A 20,446-nucleotide genomic window follows, 5' to 3' on the forward strand; every position below is an offset into this window, starting at 1 on the left:
ACGTAACATAATATGAATACAAGCTTATCTTTATAAGTAGACAGGTGAGCTAGCGCTGCAGTCATTTTTATATACACATAAAAGGAAAGGCTGTCCTCGAGAATGTCGTTTCTCTGCTCAGATGTTTTCATATTATAATTATATATTGAACTGAAGCCAAATTGATCAATTAATGAGAAATTATCTTTGTTCGTGCTTCAACATAAAATTTCAACCGCTTGAAAGTCGTTTATTTGTTTATAACAATCGGGCTTTTCCGTTAAAAAATATTTAAAAAAAAAAATTAAAGAATTGTATCAATATGGTACTGCATTGTATCAATCGCTTCTTGTCTTTCCGACGTACTATGAAAAGATAACCTGGGTTTTTTTTTTTAGCTTGCTGAAATTATCTTGAAAGGTGAAACATGTATATCTATAAGGAAAGCAAGGTTTTACCAGCTGATTTCTACAGTCTTTGCATTATATGACCCAAGTTTTCCTTGTACTTTTATGTGTAGGTTAGACAATAAAATAAGAAACTTCAGAATTCGGATCATATCCACGCGTATTCCATGAAAATAGAATGGCGTAGTTGCTAACGCTCGAGAAAATATAAGTACTAGTATTCTACAAATGTATGTAAATACGATAAATCCCCGTCTTCTTATCTCCCTTACATTTAATTCGAACACAGATCGAGTATAGCACTATAATTTGATTGTTAATACGAGTAGAATTTAGAAAAAAAAAATTAACTAAATAACCTGTTCTTAAAAAGTAACGAAAGTCAAACCTGGTCCGTAATTTAGTTTTCTAGGCTGCACAGCAAGTTTCAAATCTTTTTTTCTAACCATAGCGAAAATTTTTCTTCCTCGAGGTCTCACTTGTAAGCAACTAACCTTTATCCAGCCATTTTTGAACAAAGACAAGTACATATCTATCTATATCCGAGTTACATGTGCAGTGCGTTGTTTTTTACATTTAGGTTTTTTATTCTAGCAAAAGCTGATATATGTATTAAAAAAATACGTTATCCTTTTTTTTTTATTTTACATTGTTTTTCTAATTTTATGAAAACGATCGTCCTCAATTTGTAGAGAAACAAATTACAAGTTGGAACACAATGTAAGTTACATCAGCGAGCATGGTTTATTTAATCAATATACAAAACATACACATCTGTACCGAGAGAAATACACACCATCAGCAAAAGAAAAAAACACCAGTATACACATTTACACATACACTGTACATACACAAGCAAAATTTACCCATACAGCAATAATCAGCATTACAGCGAACCCAGAATCATTCAAGATATAAATAATGATGGCGGAAAAAAAAAAGAAAAAAAAGATGGACACACCAGTTGACAATTATTTATACACATGCAAATCATGAAACTAGGCTCGGGTTCATTTTTATACCCCCCAAAAAACGATAAATAGCACTAGTGGCAACAGTACTTCTAAAATAATCTAATATCATTTAAAACATTTTATACCTAGTACAAAATTCTGTGTTGAGCTTAATTTGGTTTAGACAGGGATTGTGCACATGTGAAGCGTTGCACATTTCCCGAAAAATAACTTGTTTAACGTTGGAAAATTCTCATGCTCTTCTTTAATAAGCCTATGGTGTTCATTTTTAAACGCACTTAGCCTTGAATCCGGAAATTAATTTTCCTACCATAATAAGCTAAATAATTAAAAATTTTTTAACACACCACAACATGAAAAACAAAGAAATAAAAAGACATGTTGCTTAACGTTATATCTTTAAAAATCTTTTTTTTTTTTTTTTTTATAAATATCCGATTACTTTTCGGTTATTGCTCCTATTGTTAACACTCAACTAACTGGTTATCAAACCAATTAAATATAGACTAACATGTAAATCAAATTCTACAGCAACAATCTTTGATATCTTCAATAGAAAAAGCAACGAAAAAAAAAAATCAGTATAAAAAAATTCTACATCGAAAATGTTTCGTTAAGATAAATTCTTTTTCAATATATCTACGGTACTACGATGAAAATTGCACAACTGAAAGCATTTTGATTGTGGGCATATGGAAATAAAATACTCCATTAATATAACTGACTACCTAACGAACTAAAGATTCCCAAGAAAACATTTTTTTTACAAGTTGAAGCTTAATAAACTACGATAATTGTTAATTTGCTATTGCTATCAAAAATTGCTATTGTTCGGGCGAAGATAAGTATTTTCAGATTGGAATATGAAACATACTATTTAATTAGCTTCGCCTTCACGGAATAAAGGGCCAAAGCATAATTAAAACGTGACAAATATTCAGCTGAGATTCGGAAGATATTAATATAAGGGACTGCTTCAGATAGAATATATCAATTCCCAAAAATTCTCGGAATAACGATCACTTTTCTGAGTATACATGGAATGGCGAGAAAAATTGCTTACGAAAATTTTAATAGAAAGGTTATATGTATATTGAATAGATGCATGTATACATAAATAAAATGTAAAACATGTTGCAAATGTAGCCACGTCATATTTGTTACGACATAATACAAACAGAGAGAGGCTGCCATGAAATAGACGAAAAAACAGAGATATTGCAAGAAAGGCCAATATTTTTTTTATACATACATATTCTAACATGATTATGCAATATTTCCGTATAGTTATTCTCCTGACAAAGGTGCCCGAGACCTGCCGAATTGCACGATTGTTCGGATTGTCTTGGGTATTACAATATTTGCGTAACATTGCCGAATTATGGGATAACCCTGCTTGTATGTATTAATGAAAAAAATGTGACATCGGCACAAAAATCTCAGTATATGTTTAGGTGTATGTTAGGCTATCATTAATGGCTTATTGAAATTTGTTTAAAATATTGCTAACCATACTTTAATACTACACTGTATCTTGAAATATATTTTTTATACTTTATTATAATTTCAATATCTATTTTATTGAGAAAAAAATCCATGACATACACGTGACTACATGTATAATTGGGTACTGAATGATAAAATATTAATCTAGTAGGCGAAGGAGAAAATTCCAGTTATACATACAAAATACTCATAGTCTGTCAAAATAGTTAGCCGTCTGTCTAACCTTATTTCAATGAAAAATTGAAAATCACTCTCTGTAACACAGCTGCCTTTTGTACAAAACAGCTTACATGTAAAAACAATAATTTTCTAATTCTCAGGTTCATTCGACCTATTAATATCTAGAGTTACCTCCCTTTGCCCATTCTATAATCGGGAAGACTTTCTTTCTCTCTATCAACATGATCGCGCAACACAAGAGGTAGTTCTCATGGAAGTAATCAAATCTGACCTTTTTTTTTTAACCTTTGTCGATTTCACAAATACAAGTACCATTCAAAACTGGAATGACTGGATTTATACCGATCTGCAGTTAAACAATTTTAAATAAAAACTTGCTTAAAAGATACATACTTTTTTTTTTTATAAAAATTCTATGTGTCATGAAGACTATAATTGTTTAAAACGCTATGCTTGTTATGTTCAAAGTACTAAATATGCTACAATTGAAGAGATGGCTAAAAGAAAGGTCATGGAGGTCAAACTCGCTGCACTATTGTTTTCGTCCCCGTCCTTGCTCTGAGGTTTGACAGCTAAAAATAGAACAAAACAAAAAAGAATTATTCAAGTTTTTAAACGTCTCTTTTCTTGCCTTTATCATAAATAAATGTATTAATCGATAATGACGTCATATTCATAAAAAAGTGAGTAATATCAGAGAAAAATATCGTTATACATTGGAACTTTTATAACAGACTCACAACAAAGGCCCCAATGTTGTAGCCTTGAATTGTATGCACTTTTCGAGTTACCGAGTTTAGGACTGAATCAAGTGACTCAAATATTAATTTTGGTGAAGGCGATGCCTGAACTGCTTAATATTCGAAGAAAATCTAAATAATTCATATGTATTCATTACAATCTAATTAAAATTAGATCTTAGATCCGCTCAATTCCAATCACTCCACTGAACTTGTATATAGCGTATCGTAGAGGAGCGGATTTTGATTAGTTTGGCATACAGTAGAAGATCAAAGGTCCCAGCGGTTCTTATTAAAGGGTTCCATGCGCGGATCCAGAGGAGGTTCGGGGGTGTCATGTAAAATTGTGTTTGTTACAAAATCTTCTTAATTAATTCACTAGCGATTCTCCAACTATAAAAATAATTCACCACATGTTTAATGTGCCTTCGTAGTGCAGTGTGCAGACACTCTCCCTTTGTTCAGAGGGTGTTCGAATCACGCATAAGGGGTGATCTTTTTTTATTTAAATCCTTGCGCTTGTACATCCTTAATAAGTAAAGCATTAATTATACTTCTTTTGTTCTTTATTTTTATATGATTTGGTTTTTTTAGAAAATAATTTTATAACCCACTAGGTAACGACCAATAATATATTTTTATTATGCTTTATTATATCAGTAGCGCTGACACCGATTTGATATGGGATGGTATCGATGCTGTAATTTTTAGAAACCAAAGAGATGAAACAAAATTGGTATTATAAATATGTATCTTTGTTTATATATCACTATCACAGAATACAAAATTTAATTATATACATACCTTTAAATGCAAGATTTCTTTAGACTTAATAATTAAGACATTTTTCATCTAAATTTTTGAGTGCGGGGGATTTGACAGACCTTGTAAAATTACCGAACTTAGGCGTCCGACCCCTTCTGGAGAAAAAAATTCTGAATCCGCGCAAGGGTTCTAATTCAATTTTTTTTTAAAAAATGGTGTTCTAAAGTTGGGTCGAAAGAGGATTTCTCTAGACTTACAGTTTATTACGTATTTGATTGTGGTTTGCTTTTCTGGTTCTGCTGTCGGTTCTGAATTGGGTTCCGGCGATGGTTCCGGTTTAGGCGTCGGAGCTTTGGTTGTAGTGGGTGCTGGAGTGGTCCTATACTCAACACAGTCGTCTCCGTTCCAGGTGCAGTAGTCGTCGACATAGTCAGGCTCCGCGTGGTCTAATCGAAGGGAAAAAAAGGAGTCACTCTTACGTTCCAAAGATATGGAAAACAAGATGCCCAGGGGCCACATCACTCACCTAGCTGTGTAATTAAAGCTAGAAGCAAATCTGCTTTATGTTATCAACATAACATACATGCATACTAGTATAGACAACTTAGAAGTGTAGACCTTGAATTTTAAAATTTCTCCATATATCAATATTATGCCCAAAATACTAGATGAGAAACAAAAAATCTCTTTCATAAAAAAAAAATATCGAAATTAAAAGCAATAGAAAAAATTTGATCAAAAGATTATCCATCCTTAATATATATTTAAAAGTTTCGGATATGTTTTTAAATTATCCTACCGGACACGAGTTTTGGTGGATCTTGTCCACATATGGTAAGCTCGTCTAGGTAGAAAATCGGATCATTTACATACTTCATCAAAAGGTCGCCATTCGATTTTTTTTCTAAATAGACGATGGCTTCATTGTCCTTTTTTACAGTCGTGTTGTGACATTTTCCCGCTGCGTCCTCAAAAATACCTGGAAAAATACAAAACAAACCATACAAATTAAAGCACTGATTAAACATTTCACGATTTTTCCCGTTCATTGAATTGGGTTTGGAGTGAGTGAGTGAGTGAGTGACTGAGAGAGAGAGAGAGAGAGAGACAGAGAGAGAGAGAGAGAGAGAGAGAAAGAGAGAGAGAGGGGGGACGAGAGGACAGGAATGCGACACACAATATCTAGAGAGGGAGGATTTTTATAGAATCATAGTTTTTATACAAAAGATTATAATATGACCGCTTATATGACCAGAAAATATATAAGCGAGGTTAAACCGGATGCTATGGGGAAAATTCAGCCTGCGCATGAGCTGGTCTGGTTCCTGTACAAAATGGGTAGCTCAGGGAACCAGGCTAGCACAGGTTTATCTGAATCGGGATCGGGATTCCATGCCATATGCACATAAATATAAGTTCAAAGGCGCTGTAATTGTAAAGTTGTCGGTAAACATTACAGAAACAAAGTATTCCTTTCAAAGAAATGATTGGCATGTGATATAAACTGTCAGTACTATGAAATAAGGTAATGTTATGCCAAAACTACAACATGCATCAAATAACATAATTTCATTGTTTTGTTGTTTTCTGAATACACATGTACCTTTACTTTTATAGAAGTACTTCCCGATTAAAATTATTTAAACATTTAAGTATGATTGAATAATTATGTGACTGTATAAAATAGATGATTGAATAATAATGTCACTGTATAAAAGTTTCAATCTCAAGAAAAATGCATCAAAATATGAAAATGATTTACACAAAGCTGTCACTGCATAGTTAACAAAGTAGTGCGAAGCGTAATGTGTGTGCAAATAGTAGAATTCGCCGAATTCCTGATACTATACATGCAATCTTCATTAATATAGATCATGATTATTTTAGGAGTATGAACCCTTTTGATTCTGAGATTAAAAGTCAACTATACATAATACAACGTACAAATTTAGTGGTGAAAAGCAGGGGGCTAGAGTCGGTGGAATCTGTGATAATTTTAAAGCTTTCACGTTTTCGTTGGAAACACATGCAAATGGTCCACGTATTGCAGTCCTTTTTTGAAGGACAGCAACTTGTTCTTTTGTATCTAGGTATAAAAAAAACTCTATTCTTCGCGAGTTGTATTAAGAACTCATGTACGTCCGGTGGCATGCCAACCTGTTCTCTATTGGACGACCCTAAGGGAAGACGCGAGATCAAATAGCTGACCTTTTCGTCGATATATCAGCATAATTCGCCGAGCCCCACCCAATGTAAACCATGTTGGTTTTCGTTATCTCCTACTCGGCTATTGTTTTGGCTCGGTAACTGTCATCAGAGATAATTCGGAAAGCCTGTTGTACATCAACTCCCTAATTTCTGTCCGAGCTATGCTAGGTAATTAGAGAAGGTGTATTGTCTACCTACTGATCAAAGCAAACTTATGATGATGTTAAACAGATGAGTTTTAAAAGACATACATTTCCTCTCAAGTTATATACGAACTCCGAGGAGATTTGAAGTCGAGATGCAGGCAGACATTAATTTTATGCACTCATAACTAAAAGCCCAACCGCATCTTGTGTATATTAATCAGTAACACGTGTATTGCGCTGAATCAGTACAACCAATCCGGAACAATTCGAGGTGACAGATGCACTTTGCTGACAAGAGTTCATACGACACTGATTGTTAAAACTTCCGGACGAAACTGATCGATGGCGCGATATCAGGAAATATCGAAGAAACTTTCATCTGGACTGCAGATGTGCCTATTTTATCTTATGTGAGAATTTATTGGAACGAATATCTCTATAAATCAATGGTGATATCTCTAATTAACGAAAAAGTTCCTCAACCAAATACAATGCAGAAATGGCACGGGAATAAAAGTCAAACTAATTGATGAAAAATTGCGCTGATAGGGGCGCTATTTGGATGGCGAGGGTAAATTTCCCCTCTACCCACGCTTTCCGTATGAAATATAAAACATTGTGGCATTTTATAAACGGTTGGAATTTTAGTCTAATATTAATAATGAGTGCAATGCATACGACTTTTTTTGGTCAAAATCATGATTAATTTTCGTAAGCAGACGATATTTCTGAAATCGCATGGCAATATTTTGTCCGGAAGTTTTACATGTGCATGTATATATATATGATGTAATAAAGAGGGACGATATATATTTTGATTACCATAATACCAGCATTATATTGAAACTACGAAGATTCGGTTACATTTAACTATTATAACATGCCAAGAAAAGTAACAGTTTCGAACATGGCGCTAACTTGTTATGAAAAAAAAGAAGAAACAATTAAAGCAGAATTGACCACATAATCGCCGTTAAATAAAGTAGAGATGATGGTTGGAGAATGGAGGGGGGGGGGAGGGGGGTGGCCGGAATTTTTCTATCCGTACGGAAACGACTTGACTCTGGTACTTAATTATAATCCAGAAGATCTTGCACATTCCATGTGCACGCCGACTTTTGCTGAGACATTCCAGAAATAACAAACAAGGATCTAAGAGAATTGCGCACGAAATGTCCTCCAAGACTTCAGCATTAGCGATCTGTGATCATGTTCAGCGTTTTCTTGTGTCCCCGGGGTACAAAACGTACTTTTCTGACGATCAAATATAACACCAGACAGCAGCTGAGTTTAAATGCACTTGACTGCAGAGAAAAGAAAGGGTTTTTTAACGCTGCATTATCGATCACTAATTCTAATAAGATTTGACATCAACGCGGTCGATGAATAGCATCAACAGCTTTCTAGTTAGTTTATTGGTATTTCTTTTTCATAAACAATGTTATGCAACGTACGCGTCAATTCGGTTTATTCCAATAATAGCAAGATATATTGTTTTTTTTTAGGTTGGGTTTTCTTTGAAGCTATTTTCTAATAGGAAATCTAATAAGAAATTTAATTCCATCCAAATATGCTGATATCGTTCAAAAGGATAATGTGATGATGATGATGATGAGAGAGAGAGAGAGAGAGAGAGAGAGAGAGAGAGAGAGAGAGAGAGAGAGAGAGAAAGAGAGGTCAAGATTATCAGACTATTGCGAATGAAAAAAATCATAACATGTTTCAATATTATTTGCTGTTTGAGCAAGGATACAATTCCGTAAAGGTTACAATGTATACAATACATGGTGTATGCAACCAATCTTGTATTGCATTCCCACGAGATTTCGCGAGAATATCAGAGAATGGAGTAGTTAATCTACTAAATTAGTCTGTTATTTGAGTGGTACCGAAGCGAAGGCATTGCTGAATTGGCCTCACGGGTAATATCCATAATAATGGCCTCCTGTCTGGTTCAATTGTTCCCAGTCCAGCTAGATCTCGTTAGAAAAATAGGACAAGTTTATATCGATGTTGTATGGTACTGTACTTGATGAAGGGGGGGGGGGGGGTCTGAATAGATGTGTTTTATTTTCGAAACATTAGAAACTTTAAGGTCATCATTTCATAAGAATTTTTTTTCAATGTATCATTTGAAAGTCATTTATATCCTAATATACAGAAAAAAAATCTGAACGGAAAACCCCTCAAACTCATAAATAATGCATATGCATAATACATTATGTATTCGGAATGCAATCGATTTTTAAATCTTTCCATTAAAAGCAAATGCAAATCAATGATATTTTTACATATTGAGAGAAAACCAGTGTCAACAATGTCATTATATTTTCCTTGATTGGCCATTTAAAAAAGGAAAACTTCACAGAACGAGCTAACTTGTTACTACAAATAGAATCCAAGAACGAAAGACTTAATGGAGTAACGAGAAAGCGTCACCTTATGTTAGGTAATGAATGCGCATGCTTGATTTACCCTTCAATCTCCGCGATATTCAATATGAACTTGCTGGCCTAGATGTGACGCGTACCATTAAACTAATGAAAAAAAAAACCGGATAAAATATGCAAATAGAGGCCGCCTGCAACTGTAGAACTGACCTCAATATGAAATGTTGCACAAAATCTCGGAATGGTAAATCAATTAAAATACAGGAGCCGGAAAAAAATGAGATGCTGTATTTTATTTTATTTTTTGCTTTTACTGCGCATCGATCCTATTTACAGAGTTTGACGCTTATGAAAATGGCGCAAAAAAACAACGATGATGCATTATTTTTTATTTTAATTTTTTTATCTATTTTCTTTCTATTGTCGTAAATTACTGATTCATGAGTCATTGAAGTTAAAAGAAGAGAGACGATAACTAGTAAACGAGCCAACTATTGAAGGAATTTGCAACGTGTCCTTGGGTTTCCTAATTAATCCTTTGTTCCTCCTCCCACGCTTCATGTTTTGATCTACATGACGACATAGATCTATTATCCCTCAGACTCTGTTAATATACTCCATAATTGAGAATATAATAATCTTCTAAATATCATAATCGAACGACAAAGAGAGAGAGAGAGAGAGAGAGAGAGAGAGAGAGAGAGAGAGAGAGAGAGAGAGAGAGAGAGAGAGAGAGAGAGAGAGAGAGAGAGAGAGAGAGGAACTAAAAACTTTTAAAACGAGAGAGAGAGAGAGAAATAGGGAAGCACAGATGGGAAAGCATTTTGAAAACAGCGTGAATCAATGAAATTCTCGCCCATTCTAAATCTTACAAGGTGGCTACAAATAAAGTAACGAGTTTTTAATCTTCCTTCATTCTGTTACGTTTCATCTCCCGGGTTAAGTGCCTAATAAACTAGAATATTTGGGTCGTCTTGAATGGGTTTGATCGATGGTTATGAAAGCAGCGTGATCCAAATTGTAACATTTATATAGCAACTAAGTGAGCAGATGCAAGCTCCTGCGAACTTGAGACTTCGTGCATTTGTTTTCATAGCAAATATATGCAACTTGTTAAAATCACTTAACTTCAACAGGCAACTGCAAAATTAATTATGATCTTCAATTCATCGAATGGTATAAAAGCTATAAAATAAATGGGTTTTTATGGAAACTTAACTCCTCCAACTTATTGGTTTATACCGTTCAACGTGTAAACCGGCAATTTTATCCCCAGATTTGTTCGCCCTTCTTTGCCGGGATTTTTTTTCCAATATATGGTCCAAACGGGACAGATTATAGCTGGCGATGACTGAGGGATAAATGGAAGTCTCTGCTGCTCTTCCGGAAAATTGATATCAAGAGAGAAACGATCCCATCTCTGAATTATTTGATCTTGTCATCGTAAATCAAGGACGATTAGGTTGTTCCTAGAACAGAGGCTTGTCCGGTTTTGTTGTTCAGATGAACAAAGGAAGATTCTGTTTGACATACCAGATGTCCTATTGTCCTTCGTCGGAAACCACCGCCCAATGTTGCATATAGAAAAATGGGAGGGGTCGGGGGAGGGGGGGGGGGGGTCGTGATTTTTCCTCTTCTCATAAATAAGTCATGCCCTATTCCTACTTTCGTGTAGAAAAAAAAATCACCAATCGCGTTAATACTTACACGTTCAACCATTTACAACGGTGTGTTTTCAACACTATCAATGTTTTACAAACTTTATAAATTTAAGGCTTTCACTTTTTCAACTGTTGATGGAGAAAAAAAAAGATAAGAGAGATATATGTCATTCAGAGGGACAGGCAGTAAGAGGGACTCTTAAGAGATTGCATAACAAGCAAATGTCATGTAAACTACTTTGTTAAAAAGTGAAATTACTCATCAACCCGTAGTAAAAGGAGCAGAAAATTCGCTTTGCAGATGAAAAACGCCAAGAAAAACTTAACTGAACATTTTTGTTTTACATAATCCTTGCTCGTTAATGAAAACTACCGCTCACTACAAATTCGCTTCAAAAGAAAGAAGATGCGCAATATTATTTTCACGTGGCTGAGCGCATCCCTCAACAATCCGTGCATTTGTCAGAGGGGAGGAGGGGATGGGCGCAATAACTGTTAGTTCTGCATGTATGTAAGCAATTATCCCGCGCACTGCTCGCCATCACTCTCAAGGACCGCGCAGCCTGAGTAATGGCAGAACAACGCTGTTGTCATTTTGTAGACATGCAGCATAAAGCGAGCCAAATCTCTTCCTTTATTATAACCCCCGTCTCTCTCCACATCCCTCGCCCTATAGGTCCTTTTATCTGCTTTTCTCATATGGCATTTTTTTCTTGGTATTTCAGACGGTACACCACAAATGTTCGAGTTTGCAGAACCCATTGGCAAAATATTTTTGACTAAAATATCCCAGGTGACGTTTCCGAGGCATGGGCGATGGTGATGGGGGGGGGGGGGGGGGATAACAATAATTACACACTAATGCCCACGCACGAAATATGCAGCCATTTTTTTCTTCAGCATCATTTCCCCAATTCGTTAGAGATTCCGTTGCTCTTTTCTGCTGCCATTTGGTTCAGTATATTATTAACCGGTGTAATTAAATTATGCATACATAGTGGTCATTTCTCTTGCTAATAACAGTGAAGGGGTGCGAAAGGCGAGTAGGCAATATATTCATTGGCTAGTTTCCCATGCTCAGCGAGTCAAGTAGGGGAACAAAATGATACACTAGTATTCAGCGACTAAACCTGTCCACATAAACAATTTACATGTTAATCTCTTGATTCCAATCTCTTGCAATGCCATCCAGGTATTAAATTAACTCTCTGATAAGTACACAAGTGACAGGGTTTTATTATTATTTTTTTAAAGATATCTTTCCCAGTAGACAAGAAATTTGATTATGATCAGACCCGAAACCAAAACAGAGCACGCGACGCTAGATTTCAATGGTGCCTTGACTTGACTCTACTACGATTGCCTTGCAAGTAATTGACGAGGGGAAACGTCAGGTTTTTTTTAACTGAAAAGGTGAATGATTTTTATCAACTTTCGGAACACTGGGGCTATTATTCGACAATTATACACCATGTCTGCTGATATTTCAAAGATGTTTTAGCATAACACGAGATAAAACGTTCAAATAGACTATTTAAAATAGATTTCAGTCGCGGAGGTCCAGAACATCCCCCGTCTCTCTCTCTCTCTCTCTCTCTCTCTCATCAAAAAAAAAAAAAGAAATGTGATAAGCGGAAATAACGTGATATCAAGGAAGCAAATTATGTACCCGTATATACTGCAACAGTTTATACACAGAGTTCAATATACTTTTAACTGATTAACCAGACAGACAATTTCAAGCCCAGTACAATGCAGTTTGTGCATCACAATACCATGAATAGACAAAAACCCTGTGTAATCTTCATCTCTTTCCAGTCTTTTAGATGGATTATAGTGAAAAAGGCTGCTCCTGCGGCCATATTGTACTTCGAAGCAGACGACAGTATTTGTTGATACAAAGATTTAGAAACAAATATCTTATCTTGAGCAAACATTAGACAATAGGTATTATCACTCTGTAGACCTTTCATCCAACAAGACGATTATGACTCGGTAATCGCCAGTCTATCTCTGCTGTTCATTTTACGGGCACTCAATCAAGTTCAGTCAATAGAGGTACATGCATATAGAACCATTTTAACAAGGCCTTGGACTTTCAGTAGGATATGACAATCTATTTCTTGCGTCAAAACAAGTTAAAAATGACGCTGGTTTCAAGCGAAATGCTCTAAAGCCAGACAAATCTAGTTAATTTCGAAGAGCCATGGCTGAATAGCTCGCAATAAGATCAACATACCTACGTCACATTGCTGTTTGATACTCTTAGCTCCTGTTAAAATGGTTCTAGATCAGATGAGTGAGAATCTTGCTTCCCTTCCCCTCCCTTCCTTAAACATGACTGAAATTTTTATTTTGTTTTTATGTCAACACTCACGTAAAATGAACGAGAGATTTTCAAGTGTTTTGACATAAACCATTTTTGCTTCAAAGCGTTGCCAACATCTGTTTTGTCAATATTTCACCAACAAGTGACCACAATTCGTAATGTCGATGCCCGATTTCGTGAGATGTCAGCAAAGTGCAAACTAAACATCCTTATGCTCATGTTACACCCCCCCCCCCCCCTTTTTCAAAAAGATAATTGAAAGAAACCATTACCTAAGATTTTAATAAACAAACAAAAGTGGAAAGGGGTCGCAACATAATTTTTGTCAGAGAAGAGGGGAACGGATGAATCGATTGTACACAAATGATACTTTGTTCGAGTCGGGGCCGGGGTGTGAAACGCATGATAAATTTTGTGTAATTATCATAAATTCTTGTCATAGGGGTTCCCTGGCGGTGTCAGTTCGCATATTAAGTTTGTGGCTGAGGAATTTTATTATAATCTATCTTCCACCATTTTCCTCAGAAACATTCGGTGTACGGTATTAATTTTCAGAGAACTAGAGGAAGGTCAACCTTTTTTTTTTACTGGGTGGATTTATGTTCTCAAACACATAATGCGTTGCTTGCTGCGATAGTCAATAAATAGGAGAACGATATTGTTTATGTTGCAAAGCAACTGAGGGCTCTATTCTGCATAAATAATAGATGATCCCCAGAAGATTTACATCAAAATGGACCCAGCCATTTTTTTTTTATTTTGAACCTGTTTAGCCTTTAAGTTAAACAAAAAGTTCTCTTTGGATAATTGGTGTAGACATTAGCGAAAAGGCAGTCGTAAGAATTACTTCGAAAAAAAAACCAACCCAAAATTCTACAAATTCTCTGCATGCTAATAACAAAATGATTCTACCCATTATTCCGGAACGTGGTTCTCATTTAGAAAATGATTCACTGAGATTTGTAGCATTCTACGTGTACATAGTTGTGGTTAATCGTCAATGTCTTTTATCATATTTTCTCCCCACGATAAAATATATTAAATGCATTTCTCCTCTCCGATAAACTGTTGCAGATCCAGGTTTCAATAGCGCTTGACATTTTCATGACTGCAGCACATGCAAGAAAAATTTCCGAAGATATGCGGAGAGAGTCTGCAAATTGTCCATTTTATTTTCCCTCTTTAATCAACGCGAAATTAATTTCGTTTCCATAGTAACCATTTGGGACGATACAGGTTATTAATCAAGTATCATCGTCAAAGCTATAAAGGAGTACCATCCCATCAGGCAGTGCGGCAAAAACCGAAACATTTTTTGCACGACACTCGCTCACTCAAGCAAAACTTTTGCTAATATAATTTGATACTAGTAATTTTTTTTTTACAATCTGTTGTTGTAAAGAATTCAAGGTATATCGTAGAAAATTTACTGAAACCGATTATTTTGCGCTTGATAAACTTACTTTGTATTTGTTAATGCCAACGAAGATGAAAGCGACTCATATAAATTATGCGCTCTTATACAGCAGACACGTTTATATTTTTTTTCTACTTTTTCATACATATATTTTCTCTGATTCAACCTTCTTAAAACTAAAAACAACAAGAGTGATATACATTTGTCTCTCAGGTTTATGTTCAGCTAATGCATATGATGCTATATCCCTGTTATTTGTTAATTAGCTAATCAAGTCTTACGACGAAAGGTTTTCGCATGATCCAAAAAAATGCCCTTGAAAGCTGATGAGGAAATTCGGTCAGCAGGAAAATGTCTCTCTGCATCGAACGCACAGCAAGTAAGAAGCAAGTATATATGATGCAGATTGGCTATTGTTTCTTTGGTGAATGATCGAGGAATGTCAATCATGGTCGAGATAGATCAGAACTGTAATGTATTTATTAGCTTCAGGTGCAGCTTATAGATGCATCTAGATGGTCGATCCAATGCAAAATAGCGATGACTGATGTCTTCCCTCCTAGAGAAGGAACTTGGAGCGGAGGATAATCTGTGGAGATGACCTCTAAGTCAACCCCGCCGAAATGTGGGCAAAACAATACATCGAATCCTCAAAGACATTCGGGAAGTAATGGCAAGAATTAGGTATCGTTTGATAAAATACCAATCAGATGACCTTTAATCTGTGACCTTGTGATTTTGACCTCGACCTCAAAATGACTACACAAGAACCAAATATGCCAAAAATATGGAACACCATAAAATGACTACATTCATAACTGAATACCTTTTCCTCTTAATTACAAAAAATACTAAAAACAGGGAATTCACACCAACACGATAAACAAATTTCAATAAAAAAAGGCCTCCTCATACAGATTCCAAACTCCGTGAATAAAGATCAAAAACGGGGAGAGAAGTATCTTTCATTATGTCATGACGCAACAAGCATTAACACGTGTCAGAACATCATTAAAATCTTGTATGCCACGTCTAAATGCAATCATTGCGAGTTAATTGACAAAATGCCCGGAGGGCCTGAGAGGCCAATCTGCCTGAATATCAAACAAGCTTTTTCGTTGGCTAATCATTTCGGCAGGTGACAGCCCAATACTGTGCATAGCAAACAAAGAGTGAAACTTTTATTAATTTGCTTTTGTCTGAATCATTGGTGCACTTATATCGCTTGATTTTCACAAAGTGATTCATCGCTTGTAATTATCATTACTGGCACCGATCTATCGACCAAAGAGCCGTTCAAAAGTCATAATTCCGGGCATCTTCCGATTCTCTATTCATTGGAAAGGTCCTCTCCGACTACGACTGACGTTGTAATGGTAGTTTTCCGATGACATCTGTCCTAGTTATTGAGGGTCGGTCTGTAACTTGACAATTAAAGCGTCTGACTCTTCCAAGCCTATGAAACGCTACACCTATACACGACACATATTGTATGCATGATATGTGCAAAAGGAGTAGACAGTAGATTTCGTATGAAGATAACAGAACGATATGTCTTAGTTTATAAAATGCATGTGGCACACAGTGGTTATTATGCTAATTAAACGGGATAACATTTATGCTGATACTATATAGACCCATTTTGCGACAACCGTTCTGATGTAGATATCCGGCGTAAAGGATTGTCGAGTAATTTTCTTTTCTGTGTTCGTACATAATGTTAGCGCATTTAGAATGCTTCATCGGCGGCATATCTCTTGCATCTGACATGGACAGCAATTTTGCTTTTCGGTGAAAACAACCTCCAAAAAATCTTCTAAGTTCTCGTTATTGTCATGCTGACTGCATGTGCTTGCAAGGTTTTACGTAATGCTATGGAGAGAGAGAGAGAGAGAGAGAGAGAGAGCAACTGAAAACTTTCAAAACAACAACGTGTTTTCCCTGTCATCTATGTGTAGTGGGAAAAACTTTTTTTTGCAATAAAGAGTTGAGAGATTTACGAAGAAACATGAACGATGTTATCAGAATCCCTATGGAGAGTGAATAAGATCTGAATTTAAAAAGAAATATCCCTGATTTAAATATCTTAAATTCCAGCAGCTTTCTCCATAGTCATAGTTACTAAATATCCTTTCTATATAGTTGTACTTCATGCTACAGTGAAATTCTAATGAACAAGTAGACCCCCGAACAATGGGAATCTCATACGTTACGAGACTCCATTTTCAACCAACCGCCCAAAAAGTAGGTCATGGAAATGATATCCTATTCTAATGTGTTATTCAGAGGCAATTGTCAAATGTCACGCATCAATTTTCCACACAGTGTCGGAATTTTCGAAGCGGACAAATTTCAATTTAATTGAGAATTCATGATCAGTTCATCATTAAAGCTTAATTATCTGAAAGGAGGGGCGAGACCGCGAGGACTGGGTACGAGTTCTCTACTCCTTAAACTATTTCAAGAATTTGGGTCAAATGTCACAGTTTCTTTTTTCATATCTCTAAAAGTTGCGCCGATATATTTCGTTTTTTTTTCAGAATTGTTTCCAGGAGTTACATTGAGAGAGAGAGAGAGAGAGAGAGAGAGAGAGAGAGAGAGAGAGAGAGAGAGAGAGAGAGTAATAATACAGATCAAAACTATCCATTCAACTTTATCGCAATTTTCATGTTTCTTACAAATTAACTCTTTAGATAGTTAAAGAGGTGATGCTGAGAGTTATCAGTTTGAGCCGGCGAGCAGCGGTGGTAATTTGCCGGAACTCCACGGGCGGTTGTTCCATCGTTACAAGTAGCCTATTGAGGAGTGTCCCCATCAAAGACCCAAACCGTGAAACCGAGAAAACCCCACAGTGGCGGTCACTCTTTCTGAGCCACGACATTAAATCGAGTGCGTTAAAAAAACCGGTCTCAATCAACAATGACAAAAAACCGAGTATGCCCAAAGAATCCGGTCTCAGAGAGAGTAATATTTTTGTTCCGGATTTACATTGGTCATTGCCCATTGCCATATATTCTCGATAAAATGGTAAAACACACAAATATGTAACATGTGTTTGATTTAATGATTTAAATACACCACGCTGGATTGAACTTGTCGTGTCGTCCTGGTTTAGTTGATTTCCCAGAACAATGTTTTGCACTTCTCTATTCCAAAGAGGGTTCCGTATGTGGTGTCTATTCGAGATTTAATGACTTTAAAGTGACACCTATAAATTAATCACATAATTTCAGTTTGTATACGCGATGTCCTGTCCCTATCCAGAGGGCAAGAAATGATGGCCAAGGGAGCGTGTCAAAAGCCACAAGCCGGGAAGCTATAGGCTCGGTCACTGTATAATTTATTACCAGATTCCCAAAGGGTACATTGTAACCTGTCACCAAATCCGTAAGTTTTACGATCAGTTAACATCTTTTCCCATCATCGCCTGATTTTTCCCCCGATAGGAAAACAAAAATAAAAGAAGTATGGACTACTACGGAATTGGTGATTTCGCAGAAGGGGGGGGGGTGTTGGGGTTCAGGCCATTTGTCTGGGACAGGCTCCCCTCACACAAATGTGAACAGAAATGGAATTCCAAGCATAGTCTAGTTTGACATGCCTCATAAATTATAACAATGAGTAGTAGAAAACAGGTCATTCATGAATGAACTACTAATTTTCTGACAGGCTGTTTTGTCGCATATTTTTATATCAAACTAGAGTGTCGTTAGGCCTTCGTCTCGTTATCTGCTATTGACAAAACTCGGATAAGCTTTATCTCTTAAATCCTTATCGGCTTGATATCGACTGTATACCGAACCAAATTGTCTTGTCAAAAGGTTTATTAAAGTCTTATATGTAAAGTCTATTTCACGGTAGAAACGTGGCTATCGAGGCAGAAATAAAAATTCAGGTTTTGAGAATATAAAAAAGAAATGAATGAATGTTTTCGAATATGACTTTGAATCGGTGTCTAAACCCACACTTGATAAATAAAAAAAAAACCCAGGTCAGATAACCCCTGTTTTCGATGTCATTTAAACAATATGCAGTAAACTGGTTGTGAAAAAAAATGATACACCTTAAAGATACATTGTAACAGGTGCGATATTCTGATAAAATATTATTAAACTCACCGACTCCATATATTTTGACAGCGCTATTCATACTGGGGCCCTTGTAGATACATTCTATAGTCATGTCAATGGTCTTTGCTCCTGGAATTCCTGGAAAATATTTACTATCTCCGTCCGTAATTCCATTGACCGTCCCAGTCAAAACTACGTCCGATTTCACTACTTTAAAAGCAATATCCTGCTTCATGTATTGGCACACCGCGCTCGCCACATTGAGCAGATCACTGACACACAGAACACAAAATAAGTATCCATAAAATCCGACTGCCATCTTCACTATAGCTGAATAAATCAAAGATTCTAACTATTTTTTTTAAGAAGAAAAAAAAACACCACGCGCGTGTTTCCACCGAAGTTTTAAAAGTCGTCTGCTCTTTCGATCGCGTGCTGTCGCTCTGGCTGAAGACAACACAATGCGTATGGCACCCTCTCTCTCTTTCCCTCTCTCAACTGCCTGCGCACTAGCCGTTTCAACGACTCATACCCAAACAACAATAGGCAGACAGGGATGATGTATATAGATATATAAATATGAATATATTTACGTGTTGAAAGACTGTGGAGAAATCCTGAGAGTGCTGCTGCACTCTGTACATAAACTATTGTAAAACAGGCAAAAACACCAGCTGAAAAACTATGTCTCCTAGCGAAAATTATGTAATTATCCAAAAGGTTGACGGGATGAGAGAAGATTTACATATATATACGAAACGTACCACAGTTTCACTGATGTAGATAAATATATGCACACACAGTCACCTCAAGGTACAATGCACGTTTACCCAATAATGTGTCCCCGTGTGACGAACACCAGGTAATTATAGACCCGACACCTTTACCGAGGTGTAGCCCCGCCCCCCAAAAACTCGTTAACGTGGTCTTAATTGCGTCACCAAGGGCCAGATGTCCAACAGCGACCCAGGGTACCGGTTTTCAAACGATCCCCGGGTCCCTCAACCCCAATAACAACAAATAATTGTAATGGTCGATTCTCCCTTTATTTGTCGCACTGTCTAGTATCTAGTTACTTATAGCCAGTTGAATTTTGTATATAACGACTTCGGTAGGACAGCATTATCTTCAGAAGCAACTCAACGAACTGTGGTTAATCATTCATTCAGAAAAATGTGATGTAACCCCTTTTATTAATTCATACATGAAAGGTGTCTTTCGCTCTTATGAACAGCTGTAGAGGATATTTTTTCAATCCTGAAACCACGTGCAGTGGTTTTTATAATTAAGCGTATGAAGAAAAAATAAAATACGGATTCTCTTTTATGTATGCGACAGATGTCACTGTGGCTAGAGGGTTGCTTGCCACATTCAGACAGGGCTTTTCCCCCCTCAAAGCTTCACTCATGTGTATTATAAGCGCATCTAGAAAAACATTCATCCATAAAGAATATTGATTCATGCATACGCATTCAAAACTGTAATAGGTTGACATCGATCGATTGGCGACTGGAGACTTATAGATGTAGCTAACTACATCACGAGATACAAATCTTAAAATGGTGTATCGGTATTGATTTAATTTTTGTCTTTCTTTCTTTCTTCTTTAATAAACACCTTTTATTCTTTGTCTAACTCAGTACTAACTCAGCTTTCAAAACTACGAGCAGATGG

General features: G+C 36.2%; 1 protein-coding gene across 1 annotated transcript; it reads right to left on the minus strand.

Annotated features, from left to right (window-relative positions):
• Positions 1–1,107: 1,107 nt before the first annotated feature.
• Positions 1,108–19,605, minus strand: LOC128160518 (uncharacterized). The gene is made up of 4 exons (XM_052823846.1): positions 18,821–19,605; positions 5,351–5,530; positions 4,809–4,997; positions 1,108–3,618 (listed from the first exon to the last, which is right to left on the minus strand). Exons 1-4 carry the CDS (start codon positions 19,089–19,091, stop codon positions 3,509–3,511), a joined length of 750 nt encoding a protein of 249 aa, XP_052679806.1. The 5' UTR covers positions 19,092–19,605; the 3' UTR covers positions 1,108–3,508.
• Between the last annotated feature and the right edge of the window lie 841 nt (positions 19,606–20,446).

Source organism: Crassostrea angulata, chromosome 8 (assembly GCF_025612915.1).
Source record: "Crassostrea angulata isolate pt1a10 chromosome 8, ASM2561291v2, whole genome shotgun sequence".
In the NCBI taxonomy this organism is placed as follows: Eukaryota; Metazoa; Mollusca; class Bivalvia; order Ostreida; family Ostreidae; genus Magallana; species Magallana angulata.

Coding starts and splice junctions, on each gene's coding strand:
- LOC128160518 (XM_052823846.1), bottom strand. CDS start 19,091: ATGGCAGTCGGATTTTATGGATACTTATTTTGTGTTCTGTGTGTCAGT. Junction 5,531..18,820: donor TGTCAAAATATATGGAGTCG/GTGAGTTTAATA, acceptor GTATTTTTCCAG/GTATTTTTGAGGACGCAGCG. Junction 4,998..5,350: donor TCCACCAAAACTCGTGTCCG/GTAGGATAATTT, acceptor CCCTTCGATTAG/ACCACGCGGAGCCTGACTAT.